The sequence below is a fragment of the Onychostoma macrolepis genome, chromosome 01 (genome assembly GCF_012432095.1).
Source record: "Onychostoma macrolepis isolate SWU-2019 chromosome 01, ASM1243209v1, whole genome shotgun sequence".
In the NCBI taxonomy this organism is placed as follows: domain Eukaryota; kingdom Metazoa; phylum Chordata; class Actinopteri; order Cypriniformes; family Cyprinidae; genus Onychostoma; species Onychostoma macrolepis.
This window is the reverse complement of record NC_081155.1, coordinates 25,015,425-25,040,551: the sequence shown is the minus strand read 5'-3', so window position 1 is coordinate 25,040,551 and position 25,127 is coordinate 25,015,425. Positions and strand designations below refer to the sequence as shown.

At 36.7% G+C, this 25,127-nt stretch overlaps 1 protein-coding gene across 5 annotated transcripts; it reads right to left on the bottom strand.

The window, feature by feature from the left end:
- Positions 1-1,900: 1,900 nt before the first annotated feature.
- On the bottom strand, positions 1,901-16,182 carry pnpla4 (patatin-like phospholipase domain containing 4). Of its 5 annotated transcripts, none has more exons than XM_058786514.1 (9): positions 16,078-16,177; positions 15,639-15,775; positions 15,015-15,109; positions 13,034-13,065; positions 12,216-12,911; positions 11,774-11,909; positions 10,837-10,902; positions 9,198-9,350; positions 1,901-3,406 (listed from the first exon to the last, which is right to left on the bottom strand). In XM_058786514.1, exons 5-9 carry the CDS (start codon positions 12,221-12,223, stop codon positions 3,275-3,277), a joined length of 495 nt encoding a protein of 164 aa, XP_058642497.1. In that variant the 5' UTR covers positions 12,224-12,911; positions 13,034-13,065; positions 15,015-15,109; positions 15,639-15,775; positions 16,078-16,177; the 3' UTR covers positions 1,901-3,274. The 5 variants fall into 5 exon arrangements, with proteins under 5 accessions (XP_058642497.1, XP_058642507.1, XP_058642470.1 ...); XM_058786524.1 differs by having other exon boundaries at positions 13,039-13,065; XM_058786497.1 differs by lacking the exons at positions 12,216-12,911; positions 13,034-13,065 and adding an exon at positions 4,442-4,542 and having other exon boundaries at positions 3,354-3,406; positions 15,639-15,827; positions 16,078-16,182.
- Positions 16,183-25,127: the final 8,945 nt, after the last annotated feature.

Genomic DNA, 25,127 nt, shown 5'->3' with positions numbered 1-25,127 from the left:
CTGTCTATGCAGAGTCCAAAGCTTGGATTTCATCAAAATATCTTAATTTGTGTTCTGAAGATGAACGAAGGTCTTACAAGTTTGGAATGACATGAGGTGAGTAATTAATGACAGCATTTTCATTTTGGGTGAACTATCCCTTTCACCTTTCAGTTATATATATACAATTAAATCTTGGATGTTTATTAAGATCCTTCTATTATCTATTGAAACCCACCATAATATTTAAAATATTAGTAAGGTTAAAGGGGTCATATGACATTGCTGAAAAGAACATTATTTTGTGTATTTGGTGTAATGCAATGTGTTTGAGGTTAAAAAAAAAACATTATTTTCCACATACTGTACATTATTGTTGCTCCTCTATGCTCCGCCTTTCTGAAACGCATCGATTTTTACAAAGCTCATCGTTCTGAGAAGCGAGGTGTGCTCTGATTGGCCAGCTATCCAGTGCATTGTGATTGGCCAAATACCTCAAGCGTGTAACGGAAATGTTACGCCCGTAACCGTATTGTGATGCTGTGTCCCGGTGCGATGAGACAAAAACAATAAATCCCATTATAAACGAGGCATTTGTTGCATCCAGTGGGGACATAATTACTGATTATAATAACTTATACTATCTTTTTACGCGCCACGTAAACATTACCATGTCTGCATTTGTGATCGTAGAAACGACAAACAACAAGCGCTACTCTACACTGCTCAAAACTCGCGTTTGAATAGTCAGTGGCAAATTCTTTAAATAAGAAAACATACTTACAGGCTGTGAGTCAGAAGTGCCAGACTGTCCTTGCAAAGTTGGAATTGCCCCACGTTATAGAAACAGCCTTTGTGCACAGTCAGCATTGTAGGCTACTCTCCCAGGTTCAGGAAATAGTCCTCCGTAAAATGTTCTGCACACACTCTAATATTTGGGTTGAACTGTTCTAGAACAGTGTTGTAAACACAACTTAACCACAGATTTCTAGTTGTGTCCTCTTTTGGAAGCCCAAAGTACTTTGCCTTTCACAACGAAGCACAGCGTCTCCAGGACATGGCTCTGGCGGCAGCAACAATACTACAGCTAGAATAAAAATCACAACCTCTTTCTTTGCCTGTACATTTGAGCGGTGTTATGCAAATCTTCCCACACTGTGACGTAGACATGTGGGGGCGTGTTTAAATGAGCCGTTTTAGGAGGTAAGGACGAGTCTTAACTTTTATAAAGAATATCTCTTTGGATTTGAGACTTTAGTCTTTGCAACTTTAGGGATCTCATCTATGCATAAACAGCTTGTAACACTCCAAAGAGAAAGGAAAACATGAAACTGCATCATATGACCCCTTTAATATATATAAAATTATAATTTATTGGGTACTTTCAATTGGGAGATCAACACAGATTGTTTGGTGAACACAGGGATAAAACGTAGCCCATGTGTACAATGAAATATATTGCTGTATTTTTGATGTTGTGGGCCTATATTTCTGGAGGTCCTGGACATCTTGTTCAGATAGCAAATGTTAAACTAGCAAATGAAGGTTTCAAAAAGTATTGAATAAAAGGGTGCTGTTAATTGTGGCCAATGTGTATTAGAGAACAACATTTATTTCACAATGATATTTCCCCCCATTTTAAATTCTTATTATCCAATGAAAGGTTTAAGTTTATTTATTTACAGGGGCAATGCACATTAATAAACATAACTGTAAATGTGCCAGAATTAGCCCAAAGGTTATTTTTCATCTGTAGACCCTTGACAGAATGTTAAAAGGTCACCCTAAAATCAAAGACAGAGCATCACACATATACACACCATATGGAGAGAAAGAGAGAGAAAGAAAAAAATAAATAAATAAAAAAAGTTACAGAAACATAAATTCACACACAAAAAAAAAAAAGAAGAAGAAAAAAAAAAAAGAAAATTGCTACTAAAATACAAAATAAGTAAATTATCTAAAACAAAGTAGACAGGTTAGATTTTTGTGAATGTTTTTAAATAAAAGATCAAAAGGATTAACAATGCAGATTAATTTTCACAGCCTTCTTTGATCATATTTACCAAGGGTGCTGATATTTTTGGCCATGACTATATACATATGTGTATATATATCCTTGTGTATCCATTTAAACAGAGAAAAGACAAAAAAGCTTCTATGCACATTGCTGCACTGCACAAAAACTATGCAGCATATCTGAACATGTACACTGAACATGACATCACACATATGAGGTATGGGAAGGCTGTCTCTGTGATAACTTCCATTAGATTCACCTGCTGTTCATAGATCAACCCATCACATATGAATGTGTGCATCATACATAAACTGATGTAAATGTCCCATGCTGCTGCTGCTGAGCGACATGCTAAACAATCCATCTTTATCAAGCTAATGGTGCTCAGTTTATAACATTCCTCTTCCTTCTAATAAAGACCAATTACAATTGATGTATTTTCACTTAAGCAATTCTCATCATCTTTTTATCTTTTGACAACTCTAAACAGCTCTAAATCAATACAATTGCTACTTGATTGCAAAAATGTACAATTTATTCCATATGATTGGATAACTTGCAGTTGGGAGAGTGTGTCAGCTCTGTTTCTCTCTATGCCGCCACATCACAAATACCCACAAGCCTTTGCTAATCCTCAATCCTTCCCCAGGGAGACGTTATTCTCACAGACAGAAAAATGATCATAACTCTCTCGCGGAATCAAATGCAGGTAAAGCGATTGTTCTGTGAGGTGAGGAGACGAGTGGAGTTCAAACGGTCTCTCCTGTGGCTTTACTTCAAAGGCTTGTTCTCCATGTTTGTCCTCAAGGACCTACAGAAACGTTGCACTGATATGTGCAGCAAGTGTTAGCAAAAGGTGAGTTGTTGTTCTTGGGACTGACTGAGGTTTAAAGGCCATTATAAACAGATTCCAACAAAAGGAGTTTCAGAAATATTTAAACGCTTGATTTAGTCATTCGTAAGGAACACTGTGTATTGTTAGCACTCTGAGAACAGGAGTTATTTTAAAGCTGTGCAATAGAAAATTACTGTTTATGACACTGATCATTCAGTCTCCAAAAATACATAATGCATTTTACTGTGCTTTTTTTAAATGGAGAACAAAACTAGACACCGAATCAATATTGATCAATATTGACACCGAATCCGTATGATTATTAAACTAAACACAGCAAATACTGTTCACCACAGAGGAACTGCTATGAGGAAAGTGGTGTTAATATGCCACGTTTTAGACATTCAAGGTGTTGAAAGAGATAAAAATGAGAAAATCAGCTACTGTATCCATCTTTCTTTCTTTAGAAAGTCAACAGCATCCTGGTATCCCTCCTGTTCCAGTGCTTTGAGTCTGGGTAATGAGGGAGGAAACAGAGCCTGGTTCAGCCTTATGATGTTGTCTTTTGAGAACTGAGGGTGGAAAAAAAATTTCAAAACATGTCAGGTTATGACATAGTAGTAGTTTGGAAGGAGATATACACTGCTCAAAAAAATTAAAGGAACACTTTTAAATCAGAGTATAGCATCAAGTCAATTAAACTCCTGGGATATTAATCTGGGCCCATAATCATGAAAAATTGAGTTGCCCCTAGTAACAAAATTCGAAGAATATTCTTAGAAATGTGGGCGTTTCCTCTTAAAATTAAAGAAAATATCCTAGTAACAGGGTTCCCACAGGTCCTTGAAATCCCTGAAAGTTTGTGAATCTGATTAAAAATTTTCAAGGCCCTGGAAAGTTTTTGAAAATAAACAAACATGGATACAGTTCCTTGAAAATTCCATATTATTCCCTCCGGTCCGTTAATGTGTTATTTTGCCAACACTTTGTGCATACTAGCTTGCTTGATTTACGTTGCACATTTATGCGTTACGTTAATTGTTTCCTACGTGAGGTACTTTGTGTTGTTCGTTGCCATGACGTTCACACGCACCTGAAACTACTAAGATGGTAACTCAACGTTTCACAGACACACCGTGAAACATTGCAAAAATAGGCTGAAACCGCTGAAATGTGATGACTGGAAAATGCAAGTTTCAAGATATTTGGCGCACCAAAGAAGATTACAAAGAATGGCTTGCCAGAGATCCAAAGGATGTAATGTTGAATTGCTTTGCTTGGTAAGATAATGTAAAGACATAAGGCAAGAAAAACTTAAAAGCATATTCATATCTCTTAAAACTTCTGGTTACATGAACCTAAGCTCTTTTCAATAAAATCCATGCAAAAGTTAATATCAGATAATTTTAGAATACAGTATAGTATGTACCAAATATTATTCAATTTTATGCAAAACAGAAATAAGACAAATATCAGATTTCTGTCATATGGACAAAAAAAAAAAAATGCAAAAAAAATAAAATAATGCTTTTTTGCAGTTGTGTTTGACACAGGAAAACTGTAACAATGTATCTTACAAGGTGATGCGATGTAACCTTTGCTCTCACTTGAAATGTGTCCCCACATTAAGTCATTGAATTTGAGGTTATTGGACCTGGAAAGTCCTTGAAAGGTCCTTGAATTTGAAGTTAACCAAGGTGTGAGAACCCTGTAGTAAAGAAAACAGTAATTCAGAACGCATTTTAACCCTTAAAAGAGGTCTTAAGGTCCAAAATTGTTATACGGACGAGGACTTTTAAGAGGATTAAGAGTTTCTCCAGCAGTGGAGAAAATGGACGAAACATGAAGAGGGAGAAGAAATGTGTTGCACACAATGCATGACAGTGAGTTAATAAGACACTACACATTAGATCGTGCAGGGATCATTTTTGTGACTGATCTTAGGAACACGCTAACATCTTCGAGACCGCGCAGAAATGCCATAGCGCCAGAAATGGAAGTAATCACTACATTAACTGCATTAACATATTTGGCAACTGGAAAACTGTAACTAAGCAGCAGTGATGATTTGGCTCTGTCACAACCATCTACAGGTGCATCTCAATAAATTAGAATGTCGTGGAAAAGTTCATTTATTTCAGTAATTCAACTCAAATTGTGAAACTCGTGAATTAAATAAATTCAATGCACACAGACTGAAGTAGTTTAAGTCTTTGGTTCTTTTAATTGTGATGATTTTGGCTCACATTTAACAAAAAGCCACCAATTCACTATCTCAACAAATTAGAATATGATGACATGCCAATCAGCTAATCAACTCAAAACACATGCAAAGTTTTCCTGAGCCTTCAAAATGGTCTCTCAGTTTGGTTCACTAGGCTACACAATCATGGGGAAGACTGCTGATCTGATAGTTGTCCAGAAGACAATCATTGACACCCTTCACAAGGAGGGTAAGCCACAAACATTCATTGCCAAAGAAGCTGGCTGTTCACAGAGTGCTGTATCCAAGCATGCTAACAGAAAGTTGAGTGGAAGGAAAAAGTGTGGAAGAAAAAGATGCACAACCAGTCGAGAGAACTGCAGCCTTATGAGGATTGTCAAGCAAAATCGATTCAAGAATTTGGGTGAACTTCACAAGGAATAGACTGAGGCTGGGGTCAAGGCATCAAGAGCCACCCCACACAGACGTGTCAAGGAATTTGGCTACAGTTGTTGTATTCCTCTTGTTAAGTCACTCCTGAACCACAGACAACGGTCAGAGGCGTCTTACCTGGGCTAAGGAGAAGAAGAACTGGACTGTTGCCCAGTGGTCCAAAGTCCTCTTTTCAGATGAGAGCAAGTTTTGTATTTCATTTGGAAACCAAGGTCCTAGAGTCTGGAGGAAGGGTGGAGAAGCTCATAGCCCAAGTTGCTTGAAGTCCAGTGTTAAGTTTCCACAGGCTGTGATGATTTGGGGTGCAATGTCATCTGCTGGTGTTGGTCCATTGTGTTTTTTTGAAAACCAAAGTCACTGCACCCGTTTACCAAGAAATTTTGGAGCACTTCATGCTTCCTTCTACTGACCAGCTTTTTGAAGATGCTGATTTCATTTTCCAGCAGGATTTGGCATCTGCCCACACTGCCAAAAGCACCAAAAGTTGGTTAAATGACCATGGTGTTGGTGTGCTTGACTGGCCAGCAAACTCACCAGACCTGAACCCCATAGAGAATCTATTGTCAAGAGGAAAATGAGAAGCAAGAGACCAAAAAATGCAGATGAGCTGAAGGCCACTGTCAAAGAAACCTGGGCTTCCATACCACCTCAGCAGTGCCACAAACTGATCACCTCTGTGCCACGCCGAATTGAGGCAGTAATTAAAGTAAAAGGAGCCCCTACCAAGTATTGAGTACATATACAGTAATGAACATACTTTCCAGAAGGCCAACAAGTTACTAAAAATGTTTTTTATTGGTCTTATGAAGTGTTCTAATTTGTTGAGATTTTTTGATGGTTTTTGTTAAATGTGAGCCAAAATCATCACAATTAAAAGAACCAAAGACTTAAACTACTTCAGTCTGTGTGCATTGAATTTATTTAATACACGAGTTTCACAATTTGAATTGAATTACTGAAATAAATGAGCTTTTCCACAACATTCTAATTTATTGAGATGCACCTGTATAAGCAAAGTGATCACACAAACAATTACAGCATTTTCAGAACCTCATTAGGGCTTTTCACACTTGAAATTGTTAACCCTGGGTCATCCTAAACCCCGGATAAGCAGAGTCCTGGGTTATCTGTAATCATGTTTCACACTGCTCATACTATGCCTGGGGTTAACTGTTAACCCTGGGTATTCATTAACAGATGTTTCACACTGTACATTCCTAAACCCTGGTTAACGTTCTTATTTGCATATTTGCGGTGTCACTGTCTCTAATTGGACGAACAGCAGGCAACCTGTTTACACGGCTTTTCCCGCGTCTTGCCAGTTATTAAAAACGTTGGCCGCTTATGTCTTTAGATCAGTGAAGATTGAGGAACAGCTGATCAGCTGTACAGGCAGGGATAGCCAATTTTAAATAAATTTAGTAGCAGAACTACTGCAAGTGATTTATCCTTTGCTGAAACTTCTGCGTCTTCGTGACCTTCGCAGGTCATGGTTGCTTAGCAATGGCAGACGCCATGGGATCGCAAGCTACATCGCTTTGGAAAGGAGGAGAAAGCGGCGCGCTTAGCGTTTTAAACGCGTTTTAGGCGCGACATGTGAACGGCCTCATGACGCACAAGGACAAGAAAAAAAAAAAAAGAAAAAAAAAGGAGCAAAGTATGTGAATATTATCTTCTCAACGGCTGCAGTTTACACGACGCGCGTTTCCTGTTACTGAGGTGACATGAGCCTCACTGCTCAATTTCTGATTGGCTGTCTGTTGCCAAGCGTCCAGCAGAAAATAGTAAACACCGCTTCGTTTCACACTGAACAAACTTAGCACCGCAATGTGGGGTTAACACCACAAATGCGGTGCTAACCCAGATGACCCCCAGAGATATATCCCCAGATATATCAACCAAAAATAACAAAATAACTAAAATATAATAAAATACCTAACTACATAATACTACTATTGTTAGAAATTGCAACAAAATTAAAATAGAAATATAAACTTTTGAACTGCGGGTTTCGTCTGGTCAGAGGAGAACTGGCCCCCCGACTGAGCCTGGTTTCTCCCAAGGTTTTTTTTTCTCCATTCTGTCACAGAGGGAGTTTTGGTTCCTTGCCGCTGTCGCCTCTGGCTTGCTCAGTTGGGGACACTTAATTTCTAGCGATTATCGCTGATTTGATTGCACAGATACTATTTAAACTAAACTGAGCTAGACAATGACATCTCTGAATTCAATAATGAAATGCCTTTAACTGAAAATTGAGTGTTTAATCTTATCATTATACATTACTGACACTCTATCCTCCAATTTGATACTGTTAAGTGCTTTGACACAATCTGTATTGTAAAAGCGCTATATAAATAAAGGTGACTTGACTTGACTAACACCGCTTTCAAATTACAGGTGTAAAAGCGGTGTTTAGAACGACGATAACCCGGGGTTAAGCGCAGTGTGAAAAGCCCTAATACGTGCCATCGCCAGAAGGTTTGCTGTGTCTCCCAGCGCAGTCTCAAGAGCATGGGGGAGATTCCAGGAGACAGCCAGTTACTCTAGGAGACCTGCACAGGGCCATAGAAGGTCCTTAATCCATTAGCAGGACTGGTATCTGCTCCTTTGATCAAGGAGGAATAGGACTACCAGAGCACTACCAAAGCCCTACGAAATGACCTCCAGCAGGCCACTGGTGTGAATGTCTCTGACCAAACATTCAGAAACTGATGTCCTCTAGTGGACTGAGCCAGACTGACCAGCACTGTGGAGCTTGATTAGCATTTGCCATTGAACACCAGAATTGGCAGGTCCACCACTGGCACCCTGTGCTTTTCAGATGAGAGCAGGTTCACTCTGAGCACATGTGACAGATATAAAAGGATCTGGAGAAGCCGTGGAGAATGTTATACTGCCTGTAACATCGTTCAGCATGACCGGTTTGGTGGTGGGTCAGTGATGTTCTGGGGAGGAATATCCATGGAGGACATTATGTTTCGGTCTATCTAACGCTGCCAGGTTGCACCTCAGACTGTCCAGGAGTTCAGTGATGCCCTGGTCCAGATCTGGGAGGAAATAACCAGTGTTGCTACTTTAACATTGTTAGCGCAGTTGTTTTCATGTCTGCGGGTTGAAGCGACTCCATAAATGTGAAATTTAGCCCCTAAAAAGCCAATTTTACCAGGGGAACCCCGCCAAAAAGCGCATATTTTACCCCTCCAGAACGCAATTTTTACTAGGGGACCCCCCTCGAAACACATTTGGGCTAGTTTTGAGTAGCAATTGGGTGGGTTTTGTTGTGAAAACCTGGCAACCCTGGAAATACCCCAGGACACCATCCGTCATCTCATTAGGAGCATGCATACAAGCATGTGGGGGCCATACAAACTACTGAGTACCATCTTGAGTTGCTGCAATGAAATTTCAGCAAAATGGACTAGCCTGCTGCATTATTTTTTTCACTTTGATTTTCAGGGTGTCTTTGAATTCAGCCCTCTGTAGGTTGATCATTTTCATTTCCATCAAACGATGTGACATCCTTTCGTTCCTAACACATTACCCAGTCCATGTTAGTATAGATATCCAGCATGATATTTTTCCCCATTGAGATCTGATGTGTTTTCAAAGTGTTCCTTTAATTTTTTTGAGCAGTGTATATTTTAAATGTTTAAATTGTTTAGATATTAGAAATAAATAAAGATGTTTTTTTCATGCTAAAACCTTACCATAATGTTCATGTTGGCCAGTCTGAGATGAAGCTTACTAATGCCTTTATGAGCCGGGGAAATATCCTGAGGGCCGCTAAATGGTGACACTGTGATTGTGCGTCCCACAGGAAGAATAGGAAGACTGTCTGTGAATCCCCCATCCATCCATTTCTGAGGAAAATAAAAAAAACTTTTAATTGCATATACACTGCCGTTAAAAAGTTTTTGGTGTTAGTAAGATTTTTAGAATTTTTGAGTCTCATATGCTCACCAAGACTGCATTTATTTAATAAACAAACACAGTAAAACAGTAATATTGAAAAATGTTTCAATTTACTGAATTCTATTCTATTATGTATTGTAAAATGTTATTTATTTCTGTAATGGCAAAGCTGAATTTTCAGCAACCATTGCTCCAGTCTTCATTGTCACGTGATCTTTCAGAAATCATTCTAATATGCTGATTTGCTGCTCAAGAAGCATTTCTTATTATTATCAATGTTGAAGCAGCTGTGCTGCTTCATATATTTGATAAATATATATTTTTGTAACATTCTAAATATTTTTACCATCACTTTCAGTTTTGTGTTCTTGCTGAGTAAAAGTATTTATTTCTTAAAAAAAAAAAAAAAAATCTGACTGACCCCAAACGTTTGAATAGTAGCTTATTTGTCAAAACATTATCAATTTCATTAAACATTTTAAATCAAATTAATTGCACATGCTTATTAGAAAATTAACAACATACTGTATATCAACATTTGCTGAGAAAAGGCCTAAAATAAAGAATTTAAGTCTTTTTAAGACCTTACATTTTTGTCATTTGAGAAAATGGGCAGGCATTGCAAACAGTAGCTTAAGTAGTCAATATATTGTTTTATTGGCCTTCAAGCCTCAGCGATCTGTTTTACAATGAAGCTGCCAGTCTGACTGAGATAAACTTAAAATCCAGTCAAAAAGCACACTATATATTTTGTAGATATAAAGCAAAAAGGAAGGATAAGTACAGTACATCCATTAGAGACAGACAAGGACGTGCATTTGTGTATGCGATAATAGAAAGGCTGCCTAATATGCACATGTAGATTTTCTCTCTAGAGCACCACACTGATCCTGTTAGCTCCAATACAATCTGTAAGACTGTCCACTTGGGAATAATCCATACTTCATGTTAGTATTTTTATTTTATGTTCATAACAATTGTTGTAGGTAAGGGCATATTCTCTGCTTATATACAAATTGCCATGCATGCAACAGAGAGTTAAATGTGTTTAACACATTTTAAAGCAGTGTATAATTTTTACTAAATTAATAGAGAGCATTACAAATCGTCAATTTTTTAACCTCTGTGTGTGAGAAAAATTTAAATTCTGTGGAGTCTAATAGTCTTCATCATTTTAAAAGAATAGAACAACTTGATGTTTTCCCACGACTGCACGCTTGAACTTCACCAAATTGCTTTGGCTGAAAATACCACAGCATTTGGCAGCTAATGTAGTTTTATCAGGCCTCTGTCAGTGGAGAGGACAAGCAGAACCAAAGAGCTGGTCTGTTCATTCATCTAAATAAATCCAAACAGTCCAAAACTAAACAGCGGCTCTCAGCAGAGCCACATAAAGTACTGGAGCCAAGAGAGTCGGTTGCAAGACACCATTACCTGCCCTTGGAACTCCACTGGCTTCACTCCAGCATAGACAGGCACGAAGCAGCTGGCCAAGAGCACCTTTAAAAACAATACAGTCATAATACATCAGGAGAATGGACAGACAGAGGACTAGTAGGTTATAAGGGTACACGATTTACAAGAGCGTCTGCGATAAAGAAAAAAAAAAAAGAAATCATGTGGAAACTTTGCTGTAAAAATGAACACATTTTTCTTACACCTATTTTCTGTACACAAGTGCGTTTACTGCCAGAAAGGTTTTATATATCCTACTGTTCAAAAACATGAGGACGGTACATAAAAAACAAAAACACAAAAAAAGTCTCACTGATTAAAAAAAAAACAAAAAAACATAAAAATAAAGTAAAATATTTCCCCCCCTTTTTTCTACATGATGGTCACACGTGATTTACTTGGACCACATAATTTTGATTTGACAACAAAAGCTTTTTCAAATATGAATTAGCAGTAAAACTGTTTTGTTCATTACTTTTTCTCTAATGGATAATAATAGCAATAAAATGCTCTGCTTTAATGCATCACCCAGACATTAAAAATGGATTTTTACTTAAAAAATAAATAAAAGAAAATGGCAATATAAGAGGTATATTCAAGTAATTGTATGTATGAATTGCATTTTAATGTATTTTTTGAATAAAAAGATCATTTACACATATACAAAAAGAAAAAGGCGGCCAAAAGACAGTTTGTATAATTGTGTTAGATGGACTACTGAAGCACCAGTGCAATTTGTTCTTTATTTCAGATGGGAATGAATTAATGAACTCAGCAGCAATTTTCCACAGCAGTAACTCGGTCCAGTGACGGCACTTATGGTGTCTAATTGAATAGCCAAGTTCCCTTTGGGTTGTGGGCATTACTCTGCTAGTTGAGAGATAAATCATTGTCCATTGACCTCAGGCTTGAATACCTTAATGAGATCTTCCCTTGAGGTGAAGCTGGACACCATGCTGTTCTTGTGCGTCTTTGAATGTGTTATTGAAACATGGAGGCGTTCATTGGCTAACTGGTGGGCATTGGGCGGGAGAATCTCTTCGATACCCTCCCTAGAGGAAAACCAAAGGACAGATGCTCATTTGTTGTGTTTGCATAATTAACAACCTCAGTGAAAACCATTTTTCCCTCAACATCATATCGTAATTACACAATCTGTTGGCCGAACCACTGAGGTAACGCAGGAAAAACAAGAAAAAGGAAAATCCACTCAACGTTCCATTCCAAGGATATTTCATCAAAATGGATGAAGTCTGCTATGCGCTCCAAGCGGTGTGTCAAGATTATCAGAAGCCCTCAGAGGTTTGTGCACATCACAGATATTATTTCCTTCAACAGAGAGAGAAAAAAACGCCTACCGTTTCATATCATGCCAGCAGTATCTGCGGTTTCACAAGTAGCACTGAGGAGGTGACACATTATACCATCAGAATGGCACTATCTTCAGACCATTCAAACCTCATTCTACTGGAGCCAGTTCTTTCTTATAGATCTCCACAGCTGTGCACAGCTTAATATGAAGGGAAAAAATGATATGTACGTGTGAAACGAATGAGTTTTGGAAAGCATGCATGAAGTTACTTCACGGTCAAGGTGTTTCTTCAGCTCTGTCGGTGTCTCACATCAATTTACACCTCCATGTACACATTCTCTTTTTAAAGAGCATTTTCAAGTTAACATTGGAAAGAGTGCTTAATACTCACAGAGGCCAATTAAACAAGAACACAACATTGTCTAATCAACTCTCTCACGACTGCAAAGGAGGAAAATATCAATGGAGTTTGTGCTTCACTGCACTGATTTGTTATAAAGAGATTCTGTTCTCACTTTGGCCATGGCATATTTTTACGTATGTTGGCACCATCCTTTCATCTCAGTTTTCTGGACGTCAGTTTTTAATTGAATGACCTGATTAAAATGGTCTTGTTGTACCTTATTCATGACTGCACCTTTTAAATGGTAATTCCTCTTTTCACTCTAAATCAACACTGCCATTTGCTGGATGTCACACAGTGAATTCCTGGAACATACTGGAAGCTCAAATGACACAAGACCTAGATCAGATCAAAAAATAAATAAATAAAATAATAATAATGAATAAATTATGTCGTTAATTTACTCAACCTTTTTTGAGTAAATTAACGTAAAAAAATAAAAAATCTAAAATTTACTCAACCTTACAGTGTTCCAAACTCTTGACATTTTGTTCTGTGGAACACAAAAGAAGAAATTTTAAATTATTTGCTGTTTTTCCCCCATGCAATTACAAATAATTGGAGAAAGGAGTTGTGTTCCATTCTGCCAAAAGAGCCCTGGGAAGCGGACTTTACAGGGTATTCTGCTATCTTAAGCAAGAATCCAGTCCAAAAGGAGTACATGTTCAGCTTGAAGGGCACTGCAAACGGCATAGAATATCGATACATTACAGGAAGTTGTAAGGGAGATTTACCCATGCGTCATTGCACACTAGCCCAGTATTGCAATACATTTGACTAAAACGAAGTGAACCTATGTTGATGCTCCAGTGTTTTTATTTAATTAGTCACAGATGCGGTTTGTGTGCTGTTGTTTATAGGTATAAATGCATGACACATGCAGTTCATTATTACGATTACACTGCAATGGATATAATTATCACTCAGTTTAGCACTTCAAATTTGACAAATTAATTTATAATTCATATATATTTTATAAATAAATTTGCATTACATATGTATATTAAATGAAAGTAAGATCATTTATATTTATTCACATAAATATCACATTATCATATCTCAAACTCCTCTAATATGCACAACTCAAGAGATGTCTACTGTATGTTTGATGACGCTGCAGGTTGTTCCAAATAAACACATTTTGTCATGCAAACTTTAACTGAGAGCAGGGAATACTGCGTAGGGACCCTAATCGGAACAAAGCTGGGAGCTTTCAAGCTTAAAAAAGGTTGCAAAAAAGGTAAAAGTACAATAAAAGTCTATCATAAAATGACTTCAGGTCTGTAATCCAAGTCTTTGATAGCTTTGTGTATGAAACGAACCAATATGATTATGTAATTCAGTGAAAAATTAATCAACTCAATCAATCAATAAGATAACATTTAAAAAACAAATAAGTGTGATTTGTGAATGGATCATTTAGGCTGATTTTGTGTTCCAAATAAACAGATTCACTGAAAGGGACAGACTAAAGCAAACAATTTGTTAATGAATCGGATATTGCTACTTTGAGTGTATTTTGTGCAAAATAGAGCTCCATGAAAAACGATATTATACCTTTTGATACATTATGAAGCTCTGGTCCCCATTAATCGTCGTTGAAAAAAGTGACCAGTACATTATTATGAAATTGTTGTTTGATGTTCCACATAATAAACAGAATATAAATGTAGTCATATAAATGTTAAAAGTTCTTTTTTTTTTTTTTTAGTTCAATTAGTTTTTAGGTGAACTATTCTGAATCCCCTAGTGTTAAGTGAGCTTTTCTTGTCCAATAATTTATTTTTAATAAACTGTAGTTTTTATTTTTATTTTCTGCCTTCTTTCTTAGTGTATATGGTTTGCATATATAATAAATGTGAGATTAAATCAATTTCTATGAAAATAACAGGACTGAAAAAACACCCACTCTCTTCAGAAATAAAGAAACTTGACTTAATCTTCTTCCACTGTAAAAACAATATGATACTTAAGTCTGATTTTTCATGGCAATTAAAAATGCCTTCATGATGTCAATCTGAAAAAAAAACTGGACACCCACCGAGAGCTTTAATTAGTTTACAAATGCATTTTATTTAAAACTCACTGCACTGGCAAAAGGAAAAAATATAAAAGCATAAAGACCGTAGCAAAAAAAAAAAAAAAAAACTTAGTGTGCGATAAGGAGTTTCGGTGCAGGATCAGGATCATTTTGATCCAGCCTCAGTGCTATCTATTGCAATATTCTCACACCATTTTGAAATTTAATTTGATTTGAAATGAGGTGAATATAAGTTATGTGAAAGAAACAGCTGAGTAGGATATCTTACCTAGACAGCCTTACTGATTAAAATTCTGCATGACCGAAAAAAAGGGTTCAAAAAGCCCTCTGGGGTTAATTTCAACAACCTACTGAATCGTTTTTCATTCGATCAAAAAATGATGTCTGAGAGCTGCGTTTACCTCAGTTCAAGCATGAAGTCATATCCTGGCGTCACAGCTCCAAACCTCTGACTCCTTACATTACTGGCAAACCTGTAGGTGAATTCCTTACAAACCTGTGTGAAAACACAAATCCAGAACATACAGGTAAGGAGCTCAGTCAGTTTGTGTGTATGAGCCTTGGTGACGCAACTGTTAGAAATCGGTATTTTCTATAGATCTGTTGGCTTGACACATCAATCGGTTTTGAGTCTAAACAGGTCAGTCTCTTTCTAAAGCACTATGAGGGGTCGTGCTGTTATGCAGTAACTTTTAAGCTCTGTAACTAAAAAAAAAAAAAATGTGTTGTAGTTTAAGGAAGCTTTTTTCAACCATGTTATAAAATTTCAATAATATCAGATTGATTTCTGTAATATTTTTTACAAAAAGGTTGGACTTTTAAATACCACATTTAAATAAACATGAATTATTTTAATAAATTGAATATACTGCAAATACTTATTTGTAAAATTCTGCCACGCTTAGTTAATTATAGTATGATAAAAGCAAATGTTCCTCTCTCTATACATATGATCCTATATAGTTTATGTACAGTTTTTTTGTTCTTGTTTCTTCACGTTTTGGGGTGAAACTGAATGGCTTTACCTGTAGTTTATCAGGAGCAGTGATAATCACAGTGGCCACTAAAGCACCAGCTGAAGCTCCAGCACAGGCTTTTAAAGAGGACAGCAGCTTATCTCCATGTCTCAGTAACGCCTCTGTTACTCCCAGATGATATGCTCCTAAAAACCCAGCCGCAGCAAATGATAAATTCACCACCGTCATACCTGTGAACTGATGATAGATATTTTAACTTCAAATTCAAAGATTAAAACTGAAAATAGTTTGGCTTGGAGAGATCTCGAGGCACACGCAGTTCAGTCCATTATTACGTGTGTGCCCTTGATATTTGTGCGACCAAATAGCCTGCAGTTTAAAATCATTCATTAAGTGTTAGATTTGATGAACTAAAGCCATTTAGTAATGTGTCAAAATATGCACGTACTAATTTATATGCCCATTTAAATCGTTTAACGTTACTTACTTCACATAAGGGACATCATTAATTTGTGCTTTCAGGGCACGAGTTTTGTTTGACAACACAGAGAAGCACACGTGCACCAACTTCCGTGTTTATAAGTTTCAAAATAAAAGCCATTTGTTAAGTACAGTATAGTCAGCAGGTCGTTCACAAGGTCGTACTTACATTAGGAAGTTTCACACAGGGGCTTAGTAAAATTAATTATCTCTAATAAATATGTAAATAAAACTGTATAATTCCGACTCATATATATCAGGGGTGTAACTGTACACAAATATGACGGTTCGGTACATACCTCGGTTTTAACGTCACGGTTCGGTATGATTTTGGTACAGCAGGGGGAAAAACTAAACTTTTATTTTTTTATTTTTAAATAAACAGTGGTTTACTGAAAAAATTGTTCTTTCTTTAAATACATTAAGAAATTTTATGTTTATGTTTATTGTTAAATTTGATTTAACTTATCACATTGATTTAAATAGCATTACCTATCTTTTACTATAATGATGTAAAAAATGCAAAGAGTAAGAAAACTTGTTCCATTCATTGTAATTTACAACATGAAGTGCATGAAATATTATATTACATCAAGGTTTCTCAAACTAGGGTTTGTAAATGAACTGCAGAGGGGTTGAAGTTTAATGAAAATCTGACAATTAATTAAATCTTAAAAAATAAATAAATAAAAATAAATAATTTTAAAACAAACTCCCTTTCTTTTCTCTCTCTCTCTTTTTTTTTTTTTTAACTCCCTTTCAAGGAAAGTCTCTTCACTTGGCGGCCATATTTAATTTGAAACGCCTCCAGGCAGCTCCTACAAGATCTTCATTAAGATAATGAATGGGGGGAATCCTGAAATCTCCAAAACTGCTCACTGAACTCACAATTAAATTACATATATCAAATCAGCAACAAAAATCTGAAATTAATTGCCCCATGAATGTTGTTTCTTATGCTCAAATAGCGTTTAAAAAGCTTATTTTTTCAGACCAGGCAATGTGCATGTGGAGTCATAACGTGCTTTTGACTGCACCAATGCATTGACTGGTCTAGTCAGGTTTCTATGGGAAATTTGGCTCTTTCATTTAGAAGGTGGGACTATTCCTCCATATTGCAAGTTGCAGTTTCTCCCATTCATAAGAGAACCGTCTTTGTTCTATAGTCTTTGTTTTAAATAAAACACTTACTAAAAAAGATGAAATATTTTTATTTACCTGCATGCAATGTGATCATTAATCAACATCAAAGAAACCGTGAGCATGCAAATGTGTTACTTGAACTATTGAAATATGTTTTAAAATCTAAGGGGTACTTAAAGCAAATATATTTGGTGAATAAGGTTTAGATGACAAAAAGTTTTAGAATGCCTGCATTACATGTAACTAAGAAATAACGTGAATATGTGCATTTTAATTAGTTATAATTAATAATACATGGTTAAAAAAACTACAGAGTAATAATTCAAATAAAAATGAATGTGTTCATCAGTAGCCTAGTTGATGTAATGTTGAAACCCTTCTTAAACCTGAAATGATTTTTGTAAATCCAGTGTTCAAATGCTGTCGCCACCTGACTAATGACTGATCTTTGTGTGAATGTCCACAAAACTGGACTATATAATATGTATACAGTCGGTAGGCTATTTTAGAAAGGAAAATTTAAAAGATGAAAAAGAGAAATTAGGGAGAATCAATGATTTATGAATAATTTATTGCTATTGTGGGAATAATATGTAATCATGTAATCCATAAAAAAGTAACTCTAGTCAGATTACGAGTATTTTAAAATGTAATTTACTCTGATTACAAGTACTTAATTTTTGGAATCTGATTACGTAATCCAGATTACATGTAATCAGTTACTACCCAGCTCTAAACAGCCTTCACCAGCATTAGAGCACAGTACATTTGACTGAGTGCCTAAATGTACTGAGCCTTAATTCATGATTTCAAATGACTTCAGCAGCCTTGCAATAAACAGATGTAGTATGCAGTGAAGCCCCTGAGATAAAGACATCTCATTAGTTATTAAGAAGCATAGCCTTGGCTAAGATTGAGAGGGCCTTTGTGGTTACTTTAATTGTTCCTGCCCTGTCTAGATCACCTCCTCATTGCTCAAAATCACTTCACAAACATGTAAGGTGCTAGAGGTTGTGTGTGTGGGTACACTCATCATGCCTTGTCCCAGTTACGGCACTTAATGTGGACTTGTGGTCTCATGACCTTTGACTCATGTGTTCTTGAAGTCCACAAGGCTGCAGGGTGTCCCATTTGTCATTTTAGATTTCAGAATGGTGCTTGTGAGCTGTTTTGAGGAAGCCACTTTGAAAATGTCCCTTGCAAAGCTATTGTTTTGAAGGTATAGTTAGCTTCAAAGCTCTGAACAAACAAGTAAATGCGCCAAAGTTACCTAAGGGTGTAATATGTTTTATTAATAATAATAATAAATATAGCTGCAAGCAGCGATTACCGGGGTTCAAGCATTTTAAGGCCTAAGGTGGTATGCTTTTAGGGTCTAGGCCAACCTGGATGTATAGCTGACAGTGAAACACATCAAAAATGGACAATAGGCTCACAGAAACACATACACATACACACACACACACACACAAATAGAAATAAAATAAACTATCATATTAATAATCATTAAGCTTGCTTACACTCACACACACAGACACACTCATACACAGACATACATGCACACATATTTTGTTGCAGATATAGATATTTGAAATAAATGACAGGTGACAATATTTTTTGCAAGTCTTCTCTGTTTAAGAGTATATATAGTCATTTTCAGGTTTCTCTGTGATCATAATATGGCAAAATTGTAAAAACTGATATGTATGAACAAAATGGTAAACTTGAATTAAATGTGATTTTAAATGTTATAACAGTGATTTTATAATATCTCTATAAGAAAACCTATGAACACTACTGTTTTAGAGTTTAACCATTAGTGGTCTTCCGCTGCCATCTAGTGGTTATAAATAGCAATTTCTTTTACAACACTGCGTTTATAATCTTTATAACTATTACAGTGTTATTTTTTGCCCAATCTCCCTTAAATTTTGCATGCTTGTTTAGAATGAAATTATGCATCATTTTACACAGTTTGTGGGCTTTGTTTTACTATTAATAGGCCTTTGGGTACACTATGTAAATAACATATTAGAAAATGACTGGTTTATAGTTGTCCAAATGCAAATGTTCAACATTGTTTTGATAATTATTAACCTAGAGAGTCTAGAGAACAGTACTGCACTGATTTGATTGATTTTGAGTTAAAAACTGAAGGCTAGTTGAAAAAAGCATGTTTTTTTTTTTTTTTTAAATAATCTCAAATACTTAAAGAACAGTTTGATTGACAGCAGTGATCCTAGAGGCAAAGTTGATCAGAATGAGAAGATTCTATAATGTCTATAGTACCATATTAAACTGTAAAATGAAATTAAATTTAAGGCCTTAAATTTGATACAACTAAATTTAAGACTTTTTAAGACACCGCGGAAACTCTGGTTAAACACATCCAAAATGGAGAATAGGCTCACAGACACACAAGACACACACACACATTAAATGATTTAACTAGTATATTAATACTCTATAAGCATATTTACACACACACACACACACACACACATGCACACACATTTTGTTGCAGAGATATATATTTGAAATAAATTAGTGACAATACTTATTGCAAGTCTTCTCTTTTTAAGAGTTTATGACATTTTCAGGTTTTACTGTAATCATAATCTGGCATAACTGTAAAAACTGATATGTCTCTATGAACAAAATGGTAAACTTTGACTAAATGTGATTTCAAATGTTATAACAGTGATTTTATATCTAAGCATGAATCCATCAAACCTATGAACAGTACTGTTTAAGTTATTTCAGTGGTTCTCAAACCTCTCCATGAAGTACCCCCAGCACTGCACATTTTGTATGTCTCCCTGTATTTGATAAAGCCACTTCAGGTCTTGTAGTCTCCACTAATGAGCTGATGAGTTGAATGGGGTGTGAAAGATTAGGGAGACATTGATTGACAGCAATGGTTCTTGAGGCAAATTTGTTCATTATGAGGAGATCTATCAAATGATATACATATTGTGTGGATTTGTGAAACGCCACATGATTACAGAGCCAAAAAAATCTCGTTAGCGCCAACTAGTGGCCGATTTCTTTCAAAATTCTTACAGACCTTTAGGGCCACGAGTCGAACATGCCCACCGAGTTTCGTTCCAATCGACTTCCGTTAACCTTGTTTAATAGGTGTTTACGTTTCATTGGCCGATGGCGGCCAAGTTTTTTGAGATACGCAAATGACCTCATACACACTCGTGCCCCTTTAGACCAAGACGCTGCATACCAATTTTCAAGTCGATCGGACCAACGGTTGCTTAGTTATCACTGTTTTTATGGGGGTTTTTTTTTCAGTCTTATAGCGCCCCCAAGTGGCAGAGCTGCGCAATTTGTTTTTTTATTTGACCAAAGATTGAGTGCATACACATTTTTACAGAGTTTGGTGAAGATATCTCATTCCCTTCCAGAGTTATGCTTTAAATAACATTTGGCTAACGTTAGCATAGACGCTAATTGATGTAGTGTTTCGCGCGAAACTCTAAATTTCAACTTTGTTTTGATAATTATTGATATTCAGTGTCCAGGGAATATTTCTGAAGTGGTTTGATTCGATCAGGTTAAAAACTTAGGACTAGTTCGCAGTGGGTCTCGGATATAACAAAATTTAGCAAAAAAAATTTGCGTTTTAAAGAAAATCTGTCTCCACACTTTTTTTTCCGGGCAGACCCAAGGATAGCAACGATGTTAAAATTTTGAGTCTATGACAAACGGTGTACGAGCTAAGGCCAAAAATGTGTAACATTTTAGGTTTTTGCACTGTAAATCCACCGTTAGGCAGATTGGGGCGAGGCTTTGTATCTGAGTAGCGAGCAATACTACCACGATCTGACCAAGTTTCTTCGTACACTGGCACAATGGATTAGAAGTGGCATTATAATGCATTATACATGTACCAAATCCTTGTTATTGTACAAAATAAAGTGTGTAAGATTGTACATTTTACATCCTAGTCTACATTTTAATATTAGAACCAGTTAGTATTAGATGCCAGATACCCAGCTAACACAGTTACGTCATCACGACGTAACTGAACCGGACCATATACGTCGCAGTGACGTACCAAATAACGTTCCTGCGACGTAACTTTGTGATTCCCATATTCGTCGTGGCGACGTTAATTGTTACGTCGCTGGAACGTGCTGAGAACGTCCTAACGACCAAACTGGCACGTTGTGAGGACCATTACCTTGAAATACATATAGAACTAATAAACTCATCTTTGGTGCAAAAAAGAAACCTTATAAAATCTAACAGTAATTTAATTATAGTGGATTTATAGTAAATACATTCATTACATACATGCAGTGCAAACCAATTCAAAAACATTAAATTCTAATAGAAAATGGACAAAAACACAATGCATTCATTCATAAACCAACAATTATTCAGAGCTACTTTCTACAAATACTAAACCACAACATTTTGAACATTACACCTGTTCTTTAACCATGCAAAGTGTTACCAATCATGAGCACAGAAAACTGACCACATCAATTCATAGATTGCACAATATAATCAACTGAAAAAGTTTGTTTCTCATTGAGGATGTGCATAGTTAAATAATGCTGTTATCAGTGAAAATTATCAACAATTATCAGTACTCTTATCAGTAATTTGGTGCAAAAAAATAAAGACATGATAAAAAGATATGAAACAATTCAGTAGATACTTCATTATTACTTCTTTGCAGAAATAAGTTACATTGTTTCCTGAGTATCCTGTATATGAGGAACCTGCTACAAATATCTGGTGCTGATGTGCTTTAATACTGCTTCACTATCAGAAGATAAACCTAAACAATATTACAATCACCAAAGAACCATAGTTCTTGAGCTTCTCGGAAGAAATAAAGAAAATAACATTCATAAAGAGTAAAGATATGTAAAATGAACAATATAAAGATTTCTAGCATCACTCCTGTATAATTTGGCCCGCTCCAAAAAACAAACCGTTTTTGTTTAGGAAAATGAGCATGTTGACTTTCTCTGGAGAATCGGTGATCTCTGATTACTGACTGGAGAAGACTCTTTCAGACAGTGCTGAGGAGGCAGAGTTAGGTGCTGGACGGCTGTGAGAGAAGAGGAAGAGTGTCGTTCTTACCCCAACAGCAGAAGACAGGCTCTTCTGAGGGAAGGACAGGAGGGTGACTCTTCACTCTTCATCTTGTCATGGAGGGTTGATGCAGTGTTTTGCTAGGTCTTCTTCAGCAAAGAGTTCCTCTAGTGCAGAGTCAGATATTCCTTGCAAACTGGAATGTTTTAATAAAATTTACCATATTATTGTAGTCTATTGTTTTTATTATAACACATGGCAAAGGTATGAGAAAATTATGTTAAAGGTGTTCTTCCTCCTCTTCGCCATCCTGAGCTTGCACTGTCAATATCCTTCTCTGGCAGCTGAAAGGGAGGATATCGTCGTGTTAATGTTACTAATTTATGTACACAACTAGGGCTGTGCGATTAATCGAAATCGAAATAAAATCGCGATTTGAGCTTGTGCGATTTCTAAATCGCTTTATAGCACGATTTTTTCCGCGCGCCCGGCCTCAACCTCCCGCAGTATGCTATCCGAACCAATCAGAATGCAGCGCGCCTAAATTGAGCGTGCGAACAGAACAGACCGGGCATACAGACAGATAGTATGCTACAGAAACAGGGAAGATGAGTTCAGAACAGGATAAGGACTTGGTGCCCAAAAAAAAATCAACATCTGTGGTGTGGGACTACTTTGGATACAAGAGAGATGATTTATCACAGAGCCAGGAAATTTGCAAGACTTGTCAATCTGTCGTTGTGGCAAAACAGGGTAACACAACAAATCTATTTCAACACCTGAGGCAGCGCCACAAAGAGCTCTATGACCAATGCATGGCAAAAAAATCCCTGGACATGAACGAAAATACATCCCAAACACATTCGGAACGAGGTGAACAAAAATCAATAATAAAGGCATTTGCGAGCTGCACACCATACGAAAAAAGTTCAAAAAGGCATAAAGAAATAACCGACGCTGTCACGTATCATTTATGCAAAGATATGGTACCCGCAAATATTGTCAGTAAAGCCGGCTTCCAAAAAATTATACAGACCCTTGATAAGAGATACAACTCTTCAGATATGTGGTCAAGCAGAACATCGGAGCCTTACTTAAGTTTAACGGTGCACTTCATTAATGACGATTTCGAAATGAAAAGCCGATGCTTGCAAACGTCATACTTCCCTGATGACCACACTGGAGAGAATCTGTCTCAGGGTTTGAGAGATGCTTTGGCTTCCTGGGGACTTTGTGAGGAGTAGCAAGTGTCAATGACCACAGACAACGGATCGAACATTGTGAAGGCCATAGACTGCATCTTGCAATCGGTAAGTTTCATTACATATACAGTTTCCTTTAAAATATGAAAATATAATTTATTAATGGCAATATCAATATTCATCTGATAATTTATCCTGCTTGTTTTCATTTGTGAAAAATGTAATGCACATAAAAGTGTTCATTTTAGAAATCTTTAGTCATTGTAATAGCTTGTAAATTTGTAATTAAGTTATTGAAATAGGATCCATGTTCAGACTACTACATTAGGTGGTGCTATTGTATTCTACACAGCCATACATATTGCGATCATCATTAATAATGTAATCAGTATTGTAATCATTATTAGTAATAAATAGAACAAAAAGTTAGTTTTAACAGCAATTTCAAATTTATTTGGTTTTTGTATATTCAAATGTAATTCTTTTTGTGTATAACGTCACAGTTTTCTCTTATTTAAAGGTTTGATATAAGATGATTTTCATTTAAATGATAATGCTTTTTATTTAAATGCACTTTGTCTTATTTATTTCTTTTAGAAAATGCAGTTAAGGATGACTCTCGCATTTCCAGAGCCACAGGTTTGTGCAAAAAGTTGGTTGGCCATTTTTCTCATAGTTGGAAGAAGAAGGTGGCATTAACTGAAGCCCAGGAAGAACTTCAGCTTCCAAAGCATGCACTCATAACAGAGTGCCCAACAAGGTGGGGCTCAAGGCAACGGATGATAGAACGAGTTTTGGAACAACAGAAGGCTCTGTCTCAGATCCTTTCAGCTGATCGCAAAACAAGACACCTGGTTCCACAATGGCAGGACACAGATGTCCTTGAATCTGTGAGCAAGGCACTGAAACCCCTGCAGGAGTTCACAGATGCCCTGTCTGGCGAGGACTATGTCATATCTGAAGCCAGTTCTTCATCTGTTCAACACAAATATACTGGCTGTGAATGATGAGGATTCTGACCTGACCAACACAATAAAATCCAAAATTCTTGAGTACATTAATAAAAATTACGATGATGAAGATACCCAAGAACTGCTGGATATGACATCATTCCTAGATCCAAGATTCAAGACAAATTACATCGCTGAAGACAAACTTCCAAACATCAAGGCCAAGGTGATGTCTGATATGAAAGAGGTATCACACAAGGTGAGTTTGTGTATGGGTAAATTGAGTGGTAGTATCACGGGTCAATATGCATAATTATTAGGGCTGCACGATATATCGTTTCAGCATCGATATCACGATGTGCGCATCCGCGATAGTCACATCGCAGTATGTGCGATGAAAAACCGATCGTTTTCTTTGCTCACACACAGACACCGCGTCTACACCGGTCGCGACAGCTGTACAGAGACATCCATTTTTAAATAAAATTAGTAGCAGAGCTACTGCAAGCGATTTTCAGTGCAGGAAATCCGTTTATCCTTTGTTGAAACTTCCGTGTCGTCGAGGAGAGCGCAGGTCACGGTTGCTTAGCAATGACAGATGCCACGAAAGTGCAAGCTCCCAGCGCTTTGGAAAGAAGGAGAAAGCAGCGGGTCACGCAGCTGCGTCAAACGTAGACACGGTGAGAGCCACGCAGATGCAC

What these genes read in the sequence shown, in the direction of transcription:
- pnpla4 (XM_058786487.1), bottom strand. Translation starts at nt 15,818, where the DNA reads ATGACGGTGGTGAATTTATCATTTGCTGCGGCTGGGTTTTTAGGAGCA. An exon ending in CTGCTCCTGATAAACTACAG is followed by an intron (nt 15,110 to 15,638) that starts GTAAAGCCATTC and finishes GTTTTCACACAG; the next exon opens with GTTTGTAAGGAATTCACCTA. An exon ending in CAGTGGAGTTCCAAGGGCAG is followed by an intron (nt 9,351 to 10,836) that starts GTAATGGTGTCT and finishes TATTTTCCTCAG; the next exon opens with AAATGGATGGATGGGGGATT.